The 13109-nt window shown below is 40.0% G+C and overlaps 1 protein-coding gene across 5 annotated transcripts in view; it reads right to left on the bottom strand.

The window, feature by feature from the left end:
- SLC4A7 (solute carrier family 4 member 7) overlaps positions 1 to 13109 on the bottom strand; it is a 173858-nt gene that overhangs the window by 64133 nt on the left and 96616 nt on the right. For all 5 annotated transcript variants that reach the window (XM_075062474.1, XM_075062471.1, XM_032789331.2 and 2 more), the window contains 3 exons: positions 9155 to 9298; positions 5012 to 5150; positions 2722 to 2882 (listed from right to left, as the gene is read on the bottom strand). In XM_075062474.1, coding sequence (XP_074918575.1) covers positions 2722 to 2882; positions 5012 to 5150; positions 9155 to 9298 — 444 coding nt within the window. The remainder of the gene's footprint in view (positions 1 to 2721; positions 2883 to 5011; positions 5151 to 9154; positions 9299 to 13109) is intronic.

A 13109-nucleotide genomic window follows, 5' to 3' on the forward strand; every position in this document is an offset into this window, starting at 1 on the left:
GAGGATATAACGTTTTCCAAACAAAATAAACTATGCAGGGATCACTTTATCTATCTGCAGTCTCCTCTGAAAATAAACAATTACAGCTTTACAGCACATAACACCACACATAGCAATCTATACTGGTTAAGACAGGAAGTCAAGTATATGTATCTAATTGAAAATGAAAAAGAATTGAGGTAGGCCAAATATAATTACAGAAGACACTTGGTTTAACATTGTAGTTTTTATAAGAAAGTTCCCTGGGATCTTTAAAATGCCCACAGTGTCTGAAATTTTAGTAACATTGTGACGCTTTGATACTCAGATAAAGTGAGTCCTGTAATGTTGTTTTAAAAAAAAAATAGTCTTTAGGATATTCTATATATGTATCTGTTTCTCTTTCAGAGGAAACAAAGATTAACTAATATTATTCCTATATGAAAATCCACTGCCATAGAATATTGCCCTGAAGATCCTATTTAGTAAGTCTGTTTTAGCAAATCTAGATTAGACAAATAATTCATCTTAAATTTTATTTATTTATACATCTAAACTGTGGAACTCATTGCCGCAGGATGTCACTAAGGCCAAAAAATTAGCAATGTTCAAAAAGGGATTGGATATTTATATGAACAACAAGAACATCCAGCCTGCATTGTAACAGATGATGATGATGATGATAAACTGGAAGAGATTAAACCTCATGATTCAAAGTTTAAACCAATTTCTAACTACTAGGGATTAAGAGGTTTTTTGTACCTTTCTCGAAAGCATCTGGTGCTGACCACTGTCAGAGACAAGAAACTGGACTAGATGGACCACAGGTCTGATCCAGTATGGCAACTCTTGTGAACCTATTTGTGATCTCATATTTCTTGGTCTTAGTTTTATTCATCTAAAACTGCCCAACCAGACTGCCCCTAACACAGAAAATGTTAGGTTTTGTGTGCACGTGTTGGAGAGTGAGAGTGGCATGACCAATTTTAAAGGTACATCAAACTTAGACGAAGAGTACGAAAGAATGAGCAAAGGTCTGAACTGCACTGCAATTACAGCTCTGTAAACAGGAACAACAGTCACTCTGATGTACATACAGTATACGTACCACATGCACACAAAATACTTTATAAGCCAAAGTTATCCCCCATCCTTTGTCTTTATTCTTAATATATGTAACTAAGTCCTGAGACAGGACTGTATTTAGAAACAAACTTTAGTCTGAGGTGGCTGTTGCTAGGGTTTGTCTTGGCAAGATGTCCTGCCCCTCCCTATAGCTCTGCAACTCAGAGAGATACTCAGCCTTTTATACTTTTGAATAGGAACCAATGAGACCCATTAAATCTGGCTGCAAGATGAGAAAACAGAACAGCTTTATGCCTCCACAACAAGATATCAAAGACTGATATCCAGTCACTGAGACCCTGCAATGGAACTGGAAAACAGACTTGTGTGTCCAAATATTGATAATATTATGCATGTCTTTCAATATCTTCTAGCTCAGCTTCTTTCAGTATTTACCAACTTTTTAAAAACATGTCAAACACTTAAGATGACCTGGAAGGTAACTACAGTTATTTTGCACTAACATCACCGACAAATATAATCAGAGAAGAAAAAATCTGTAGGATTTATTTACTTCGAAAGTATGTACTAAATGCTCCCACTAAATAAGCTAAGAAAAGAGCTCAATACAAAGTGCTAAAGAGTAAAATTTTCAAAAGCTCCTAAGTCACTTAGGAGATTTTGAGAATTCTACTGAAAACCCTTTGTCCCTCCCTCTTTTGGTACCCCGTGATCCTGCTGGTGAGCAGTAAGTCCATTATGAGTCTCAAAAATGCATCACTCAGTGAAATCACAGATACCAAGAAAATGGAATTAAGCAAGCCTAAAGGATCTTAAAATAAAAGCCACTTGCTACTGTGTCTGTGTATATGTGTGTGTATATAATATATATATATTATATATATATGCATGCGCAAAATGTTTTCAAAGCTGTTTTTACATACTCAAAATTAGAGACTATTGAGACATTTTCAACATGCTACGTTAAATAACCTAAGTTTTATTTCAGCTCCTCTCTTACCATTTATAAAGTGAAAGTTTAAATCAAGCTGTGCAACAATGAACTGTGCTAATAGCAATAGCTAACATCAGCTGAATAGTGCTTAATAGTTTACAGCATGGTACTGTACAAATTATCCCTCAAGTATTCTGATACATATTTACATTTCACCTGTAGAGACTAGAAGATGCATTTGTTATTCTAATCTTTGATTGGACAAAGACAACTTAGGGAATGTCTACCCAGAAAGAAAAACCCACGGCTGGCCTGTGCCAGCTGACTTGGACTCATGGGGCTCAGGCTGCAGAGCTGTTTCATTATTGTGTAGACTTCCAGGCTTGCACTGAAGCCTGGGCTCTAAGACCCTGCGAGGTGAGAGAGTCCCATAGTTCGGGCTCCAGCCTGGAAGTCTACACAGCAACAGAACAGCCCCACAGTCCAAACCACACATGTCCGACTCAGCTGTCATGGGCCAGCCACAGGTGACTAGTTACTGTGGAGACATAAACAGTATGTCCCAATGGGACTCCTCATGTGAGTGAAGTTTGCAGAATCAAATCTTAAAGACAAAGAAAACTGTCATGAATATAAAGACTAAATGTAAACTGCTTTTGTGTTTAAGTCACAAACCAGTGTAAACAAGCAAAAATTAAATCTTTCAAAAATTTCAAAACAACCTGCTATCTCATCTAGTGTGTTTGCTCTCATGTCCAACATGACTGTTCCATTTAGAATACAACTTCTCAATTCAAAGAGACTGTGCAGAGACAGAGTTGCCACATAAGGTTTGCTCCATCGATCACCGCCATCTTCAACATCTTCTTCAAATTTTAGCCACCTGAAATATAAATATATATTATGACATATGTACAGATTACTACTGAAGAGACTTTTTTCTGTCCTTTCAATAGGCTGCAAAACACAAGCTAGATCCACCTGCATATATCATCTTTCATTTCTGCCTACACCCCTTTTCAGCCCCTATGCACCGTGCTCAATCCTTCTACCTTAATGCATCCTCTATCACCCATTCCCATACTTGACACTGCTTTTTTTCATGCCACTCATGTTTGAAACAGCCCAGATCCACAAAAGGATGTAGGTGTCACAACACTGAATGCCCCAATGCCTAACGCGTGTAGAAAATCACTGGAACAACAATGGGACTCACACAGCCTGAGTTTGGTGCCTAGTTTGCCCCCACAATGCTTGGGGAGAAAGAGGGGTCTAAGACTGGAATCCACAAAAGCTAACCTGTTAGGCCGGGAACTGCCTAAGCTATCCAATGGGAAGTAGTTAGAGCACACACCTGGGACGTGGGAGACCAAGGTTCAATTCCCCCCTCAGCCTGAGGGAAAGAAAGGATTTGAACAGGAGTCTCATCTCTCAGGACAGCTGTGCGGTATTCTCATGTGCCTCCCACCCCTCTCCTGTTGAAGCTTTTCCATTTTGGATAAGTAGTCATGGAGCAGGTGGACTGGACTGGACCCTGGGTCTTCCAGACACCAGATGGGTGCCCCGATATCACAATACAGAGTCACTCATTCTTATCTCTATCATCTTTTTCTAAAAAGTTAAACTGCTTCAATAGGAGAGACTGATGAGACTCACATCAAAATTCCCCGTAGCCCTGTGATTAGGGTCTTCCACATCCCAGGTGAGTGCTCTACCCACTGGGCTAACAGTTATAAGGGAGGCACTACCACCAGCTGAATTCAAAATGGGGCACAATGTGGTAGGCAAACTCAGAGCACACCTACTGGATCAGGTCCCACCGTAAAGAGAGATGGGGGAATGAATGCTTATGTATTCTGCTTTATGGATCATGCTAGGGTTTAGGTGTGAGACAGTCACCTGGGCACCTAGAGTGAGGCATCGGTATGCATGCCCAGAGGTGGAAACTTATGTGCCTAAGGAAATTTCACCCTGAAAATTTAGGTGCCAAGTGAGTTTAGCTACCTATAGGGTTAAGAAGCAGCTGAGCAGGGGTTTTGTGGATTGCAGCAACACCTAAATCCGGGTGCCTAAGTACCTCTGTGAATCTGGCCCAACATCCCTCTACTCAGTTACCAAGCATGATCAACCAAGACTGAGCATTCCCACACTCAGTTAATCTTTTAACTATATGATTTGTATCCATCAAACACAGACTGTAGGCTTTTGGAGTCAGGAACATGTCGAAAATATTTAGTTTATAAATTACTATGGATATCTATGATACTATACTAATAAATGGTACATAAACTGTTAAAATTATTTAAACTGCAAAGTCAAAGTGAAGCACTCAAAAGTTAGGAAATGCCAGATTTACAGATGCCCATGCAATCTTAGTCCTGCCTCTTGGGTGTCCAAACTGTGCATTGTGGAAAAGATAGTATGTGACCATGTAATTAAAGAAATCAGATACTGAAGACTATCACAATGCATAAGCATAAGGAGGGCAATTAAGGTTGCACAGGGCAGCCATAAATCTGGCATATGCTAACTTTCAAGTACTTGACTTTGCAACCTAATTCACATTCTTTTACCGTAGTTTAATATGTGTTATTACCTAGTTTGTGGTTGTTCTGTTTCTTGAAGGAAAAATACAATACATTAGTATTAATGACTTCCCTTCCTTCCATTTTTGTTAACTTTCTATCACAGCAAAACCAATACTACACAACTAGAACATCGTACTCACTGGTCAGTTACACCAATACTGCAATGCTACATTCAATCAACTTCAGAAAATAAAGTCAGCAAGCAACAATGAAGATCGTCAAGAGATTTTCTCCAGAGGTCTGAGTATATTTTCAATGACAGGCTTAGAGAATCAGACTTTCAGTTTTCATTAGTGTTATGTTAATTGGGAGGCAAGTTTCCTGCTTATTGACTTGAAAATTCTAACCTAAAATTGATTTCTGAGGACAAAGTAAACAAGATCAGTGGAAAAGATTACATGAAATAGATCTATGTTTGGTTTACCTGGCAGTTTCTTTCCATTCATATTCTTCCCCATCCTTGAAGTACAGTTCATCCATTTCAGTGAAGAGATCATGGGGAATGTGTTCTTCATCATCATCCTCAGTACCCAGGATAAACTGCACTCGCTGGGATGGGGTGTCTTGATTGGGAGGAAAGAAAAAGTAGTTTAGAAGGTAATACTTCTAATGAAATGCTAACATCTTGTAATAATTAAAACGTTATCCTTCCTCTCACAGCTGGAAACATAGAGTGTCGAAAATCTCTCATCAGAGGAGGATGGGCATAGTTTAAAAGCCAAATACAGTTTTCCAATAATGGGTTTCTGAAAACAAAAGGAGGAGGAGGAGGAAAATAAGCTACTTCTATATTAAATATTTTTAAGCTTTTTGCCATAATTTCACACCTCAAGACAAACCTCAATAACAAAATTGGTAACATGAACAATGTCAAACACAAACTCAAAGGGAAGGACGTCTTGGTCTTGTACTTGAAAGCAAAATAGATTATATCTACTCTTTTCTCTTCAAAGCAAAACACAATTAGACAATGGACATTAACAAGGAAAATAAGTCCCAGACAACAAATCACAGAACTATTATAATGGTTGTCCATTTCAACAGACAGAGGTAAGGGCTGCACATGGGACAATCTGGGTTGCTTACATGAAAATTTTCCCTTCTTTGAAGGAATAGGTCCACAGATGCTCAGTGTGGGTCATCACCAGTCTCCAAGCTCTAGGGACCAAAATCAAGGCTGACTGGAAAGCTGGGACTAGCCCCCACCTTCTGGAGACCCCCTTAGTTTCAAGATGCTTCCAAAACTGGCCCCTCTGGACTATAAAACAAAAAAATAAATCTTTCATCATGCATCGGCATCTTGCAGAAATAATACTCAACATGAAGTGAATAAGAAAAGTTTAACTATAAGTAAACAGATCTGCCTTTTTCAGGAAGGGCCAGATTTGGGGACCTCTCTCTTCAATGAAAAGAAAATTTTCAGGTAAGCAATCACAAATTCTCCCATCCTCTCTCAGGGTTATGTCCACAGATCTTCAGTGTAGGATTTTCTCAACCGTCACAAAATTCCGAGGGAAGGAACAAAATGTCACAGAGAAAGGATTGGGCACTTATTCAGAATAGTCCTTTCTCAAGGAGCTGACCAAATGGTTCACTAATGCTACTTAGAATCAAACACGTTGAGATACAAGTACAGAGCCAATATTCATAACTTCAAATACAAAAATGAAACACACATATAGACAGTATAATCAAAGCCAGCAAATTACCATCTTTCCATAGACACCTTACTTGATCTCCTTTGTACAAGATTTAGTGCAAATATAGGACCTTGGTTGCAACAATGATCTATATCAGGGGTCGGCAACCTGTGGCACATGAGCAGATGTTTACTGGCACGGTGCTGCCAGCCAGGGTCCTGGCCACTGCCCCCACTCAATCTGCTGCTTGCCTGGGTGAACGGAACCCGAGGCCGGTAGCGGATTGAGCAGGGCCGGCGGCCGGGACCCCAGCTGGCAGATGGCAGACAACACCCCAGACCGGTGGCGAGCTGAGCCACTCAGCCCACCTCCGATCTGGGATTCTGTCCACTGGTATAGTGTATTAAATTTCTCCCTGTAGGAATGTGCTACTTGCGGAGCACCAGGACTGGCAGTCGTAAGGGGTACACCGTAAGTAGCACATTCCGACAGGGAGAAATTTAATATGCTACACCCGGGTAGGGAAGGCTGTGCTTCCCCAAACTGCCCCCTAGCCGCCCCCTCCCACTTCCTGCTCCTTGACTGCCTCCTGTATAACCCCTGGCCCATCAAACTCGCCCCCCCCCTCCGCTCCTTGCCTCCTAATCAGGTCCTCCCAGGACCCCCTGCCCCCTGACTGCCCCCCTCAGAACTCCCCACCTATCCAACCACCCCTGCTCCTTTTCTCCTGATCACCTCCTCCCGGGACCCTCCACTCCTATTCACTCCCCCAGGACCCCACCCTCCCATCCAAGCGACCCTGCTTCCTGTCCCCTGATTGCCCGCTCCCGGGACCCCTACTCCTAACTGCCCCCCAGGACCCCACCCTCCCATCCAAGCGACCCTGCTTCCTGTCCCCTGACTACCACAACCCCATCCATACCCCTGACAGGCCCCCCAGGACTCCCACACCTATCCAACCAGCCCTGTTCCCCATCCCCTTACCATGGCGCTCAGAGCATCAGGACGGGCAGCCATAAGTAGTACACCATAAGTAGCACATTTCTATGGGGAGCAATTTAATACACTTCACCCGGCCCCGCTCAGTCCACTGATGGTCTGGAGTTCTCAAAATATGTTCTCGTACCCCCTTATCAACAATTACACTACAGTGAGTTTAAAAACTTGAAAACTCTGTATATTACAATAATCATTAAAATGTATAATATTAATATCACACTCATTGATTGATATAACCATTAAAATCTGCTGATTTACAGCTAAATAGAGCCATAATAATAGATTTGGTATATCTTTTTGCTTCCTAGGATGATAAATAAATCTATATAGGTATAGTGTAAGCAATTATACAGCTTAATAATTTTTATTAATTTTACATTTTAGAACGTTAGAAAATGGTGAAAGATATATTGCTTACCTATTAGACAGTTAACTTATTGCTCATGACTTGTGTCAAGCAGCATTAGGATGGTAATGGGTATTTAATTAAATACACAGAAGTTAGATGCTTTTCCCTTGATTCATTCTTTACATAGAAAAGCAGCCTTTAACTCAAAGTTTTTGAGAGAGAGTCACAGATTCAGCATATTTATTTTTATTTAAATGTTTTACAAAATTATAATAAGTTTAATACAAAATATGCTAAGGCCTAAATTCAGATTTCATTTAACAGGTTTATTTTTAAAAATAAAATAAAATAAATCAAATTTAAATTAAAAAAATCCAGTTTTTTTTAAATAAACAAACAAAAAAAATTTTCCACCTTGGTTTGGTGCCCTCCATCTGCAACCCACAAGGAAGCAGAAGAGAAGGTGATGAGAATTCCACAGTCAAAGGAACAGCTGCTGGTGCGGACTTTAGAGACAGGCATGATCCTCCATTTGCACTCTACCCTTCTGGCTTCACTCCCCTCATGGAAATGAGGAGGAAACTGCTTGTGCCACACTCAGTTCTTTTCTAGTCCTGCCTGCCTCTTTTCCTGCTGAAGCAAACCCATCCGGCCTGGGCTGCATCTTGCACAGCACAGCTGGCCTATTAAATCTTGCTTGGCTCCCTTTCCTGCCCAGATTGGGCTACAAGGTTGTACCCACAGAGCTGTCTGAGCTCTCTAACAGGGCATTCAATATGATTGGGGGAAATGAGGAAAATCAGGAGACACAGGCCTTTCCTTTTGGCTCTGATGTTTCCTCATCCTAGCTCTCTCTTAGAAGCCTGAAGTGGAAAACTCTTCAGAAGAGGAGTGGAGCAGAAGGGACAATCTCTATCAAAGTCAAACTTGGTCCTGAATTGGGGATTAGAGAAACTGGGACAAACTGTTAGTCTAATGTTTTTAAATTAAGTTTGGAATTTCCCTCAGAAAAACTCTGCAGCAAGAAATTTGGATTGAGCCATTGGTCACTCTGGGGGCAGAGAAAAATCTAGGGAACTTCAGAAGGTGGGACACTCCCTTGCTTTTGGTCACTGTCAAGTCTGGTTCTGCCCTCAAGCTGCAGACAGGATGAAGTACTCACTGGAATAGATCTGTGGAACTCAGCAAAATGTGGCTGGCAGCACACTAACAGGTAGCATTGAATGATGCAACAAGGAAGAGCAACTCAAGATCACAAAACCTAAAGAGGACTCTTGACATGTAAACAATCTATAGATTTTTATGTCAAAAAGGACTATTATAATCATATAGTCTGACTTCCTGTGTACTATAGGAAATAGATCTTCACCCAGAGATACCTGCACAGAGCCTAATAACTTGTGGTTTAAATAGAGTACAGCCACAAAACCTTTGTCCGCTATTAACAGTAATTACTCAAACTGATCCCAGATATTTTCACAGCAGAGAAAACAGGGCGCGGTTTAATAATCTAGATTAAAGAAAAAACTCCAAACAATAGCTAAACAAGAAAAAGCCCCATAAGGCAGAATTTTCTTACCGTATGATGGAGATTCTCTCCCATCTTCTCTATCAGTTTCTTTCTCTTTTCTTCTTCTGTGATGCCTATGTCCACGATGCCTATGACGTCGACGGCCCTCCTTTCCAAATGGCACATGTACACCAATGTACACAGCTCTGTGGCCTATCAAGTATAAAAGGAAGCAATAAAAACGTATGAAGAACTATCCTACCCAGACTTACAATATTCTGTCAAAAATCCAAGAAACATACAAACATGTAGCATCTTTACATCACTAAAACCACTCTACATTTTCCTTCTATCTGTAGCAGGGCTCAAAGAATCAGTGACTTAGAATCTTCCCCAGAACGGGTCAACAGCAGTCTCTGCTCTTTCTTGTCATAATACAGAAGATGCAGTTACAGAACACATCAGCCTTTCATGTCAGAAAATTCCCTGATTCTCAACATAGGGATGCAGTTGAGATCACTGTGCCATATGCCAATTGGGGGGGGGGGGGGGGCAGAAAAGTCAGAGAACTTCATGGTGCCCTCATTTTGTCAGGTGAGATGCATCACACCAGAATCCTGGCCACAACACTCCTGAGGCAGGGCTAGTGCAAGGACTGTTGACAATGTTCCTAAACAGGCATACTGAGAGCATTTCACCAGGTACCTATTTTTCTTACTCAAGGTACACTGTGCAAAAGGTAGTTTCATCCATCACTCAGATTTTATAGTTAATTTTATCTGATTGTGTCAATTCCCTGGAATTCTGAGCCCCATTTACAGTATAGCATTGGTGGTCTAACTTTCAGAGGCATCATTTAAATTAGTTACTTAAATATGGATTTGGGAGACTAAGTTTAGGCAGTCAGGTTTGACAATATCCTGTAATATCAAACAGTCAATACAGAAACTACTTTTTCTTATTCCAAAAACATGTTTAATGAAATTTAAATAAAGTATCCTCAAATCAAAGCATATGGGTCTTAAAAGGAATGAGGAAGCAAAGGAGGAAAAAAATAAATGCACTGCTGTAGCATTTATTGCCAATAGCAAGTTATTTTCAAACAATTGGAAATATTTTTTTAATCTTTTCTTTTTTCCTGACTCAAAGCCCTACACATCAAGCCAATACAGGCAGCCTTGATGAAAGATGGAACTCTGCAAAATGTTCTGAATACACTCTTGATGAGAGACATATAATGGAATATTAACTATATGTAATAATTTTTTCAACTCCTTTTGAAACAATCTAAAAAATAGTAAAATGTAGCTAAATGCATAGGTGATCACACAATGTTTCAGATCTCACTATAAGAGGTACTACAGAAGATTGCCTTTACAACAGAAACAGGAAGTAATTCTTCTGTTGTTGAAGGTATGCAAACTCAGCAGATCAGTAAGAGCCAAAAAAGCACTATAAATATCAAATCCATTGTTAAAATAAAATCTAAAGACTCAAACATTTTTAATCTTTTCTTTTTACAGTACTGAATCAACATGTTCTTATTTTACAGGAACACATTACCTTTGAGCTACAAACACTAGGGACTGAGCCATACACAGAGATTTTCACTGTGCTGTAGGAGTGTCCACACAGTGAGTTACCACATGGCAAGGTGATGCACTGGAGACTCACACCTTAGCTTGCCACACAGTAACTCATTGTGTAGACAAGCTGGAAGTCTAGAAACCACGAAACAGGTGTTTGTCTGCCTTTTGAACCCTGGAGCATTAGTTATATATTATTTAGCAGATTATTTTATGGTTAAACACTATTAAGATCCTCCACTATTTTTCTACATCCAGTAAGATTTATCTTCTGTATTCTATACCCACTGCAGCCTTCTAAACTGCAGTCACAGTCACTGAGCACAGGCAACAAAGTTTGCAAATATCTATTCAAACACACAAATGCAGGGATTTGAACATGTAAACAGGCATCTGCATTATATACAGAAAATTTAATTCTAAATACATGAAGTTTATTCAGAATGATTGAAGTGTCAACTGGCTCTGATGGTGAAAATAACCATTGGTAACAATGAGGAAACAAATTTGATTTCATGTGGATGCATTAATGCAGCTTGATACAACATGGCTCATATGTAATTTCATTATGAAAACTTTTAGTTTACATTTTTACACAGTATATACACTGATCCTATGATTGTGCACTGGCCCTCTCCTGTGTCAAAGTTAAAAAGACAACATATGTGATAAACTAAAATTTATTATTGCTTTATGCTGCTAGTTCAATTGTCTTTTAAAAAAAATTGGCCAGCAAACAATCATAGGATCAGTGTATACTATTTAAAAATGTAAACTAAAAGTTTTCATAATGACATTACATATGAGCCATATTAATGTATTCAAGTGAAAGCAAGTTTGTCGCCTCAGCTAGTGGCTTTTTATATATACAAAAAAAAACATTTGTCCTAATGCTCATAATAATGATTGTATTAATTTAAAATATCTTGTTCATTTCATTGAAGAGGTTTTTGTGCATTTGCACTTTCCTTAGAAGAATTAAAACAAAGTTTAAAAAATATTTAAAGACATATAGTAAAAGGGCTTTTAAGTGTGTGGCTCCCAAATACTGCCAGTCACAATAAGAAACAAAATATTTAACTATCAACCAGTCTCATTTTTCTCAAGATTTTTTCCCACCCTAACAAATTACTTCAGTACTGTCATATCCAATATTTGTAGCAGCATGATAACTTTAATGATAGCATAATCCATTGCCATAAAACTTATAGGCAGAGCTGGTTGGAAAGAGAGCTTTAGGAAAATTTAAACTTTTGGATGTAAAGTATTTGGGGGCTTTTTAATATGACAAAACATTTGAGGAGAGCAGATACTTTCTACTATTATTTTCACTTAGATGAAAAAACAATTTTCCCTCGAAAAAAGTTTCAATGGAAAATTTTCAAACAGCCCTAGTTACGGGGGTAGGCTTTTTCATTTAGCCATTGCCTTCTGAAGAGGGCAGTGCTGGACTACCCATGAGCTCTCCAGTGCTGGAGAAAATGCTCAGGCTATACTACCTTCAGCTCTCCAGTGCTGGAGAAAGGCTATACTACATCTACACTTGGAATAAGTGTGCAATTCCCAGCTGGCGTAGACGTATTCACTCTAGTTTTGATTTAGCTAGCATGCTAAAAGTAATAGTCTAGCTAAGGTAGCATGGGCAGTGGCAGCATAGGTTAGCCACCCCAAGTAATTACTCACAGGGCCCAGACAAGTCTGTAGTCTGGACAGCTAACCCATCCCACCGCTCACCACTGTCTGTGCCACTACAGCTGCACTATTTTTTAGAGTGCTAGCTCAATAAGAGCTAGCAAGAGTATGATTACACAAGATGGAAATTACACCCCTAGCTCCAAGTATAGATGCAGCATTTGTGTGCAAGCTACTAACAGTATGCACTGTCTATTCTGGAGGCTGGTGCAGAAATGGGGCTGGTCAATGGTCACCTTCTCCGCTACCCTTTGAGAAGATGCACACAGAGCAAGCAGTCCTTATGTTTCACTGACAGCAGTTCTCCCTGGCTCTCTTGGGATAGACACAAAGAGGAGAAACCAAAAAGCAGCAATTTTAGCTAAACACAAAGTCCAAAGGGATGTGGTTAAGAGGGTTTTACAAACTGAGTTTATGGCCAATGACTGCCCTGCACCTTTAATTAGGGAGGTGTTTAGCTGGTTGGCTGAACGAAGGCAACAGTACTTTACGGCTGGGAGGGGAGGGAGGGAAGAGAGAGATGAAGAGTGCTGCAAAAGGATCAGTGAGATTGCTCCCTATGAACGCAGGATTTAAAAGGGGCAGTCCTGGACCTGAAGCCTCCCTTTTACACAGAGCAGTCTGAAGCAGGACCCACCCTCCCTCCCCTTCATGTGGTAAAATACCAGGTTCGATCAAGACCTGCTGTGGGCATTACGCTACCTGCCCCTTTTTAGGGGATGTGGGAAGGAATTTTTCCCTTACCA

This window comes from Chelonoidis abingdonii, chromosome 2 (assembly GCF_003597395.2).
Source record: "Chelonoidis abingdonii isolate Lonesome George chromosome 2, CheloAbing_2.0, whole genome shotgun sequence".
NCBI lineage: Eukaryota > Metazoa > Chordata > Testudines > Testudinidae > Chelonoidis > Chelonoidis abingdonii.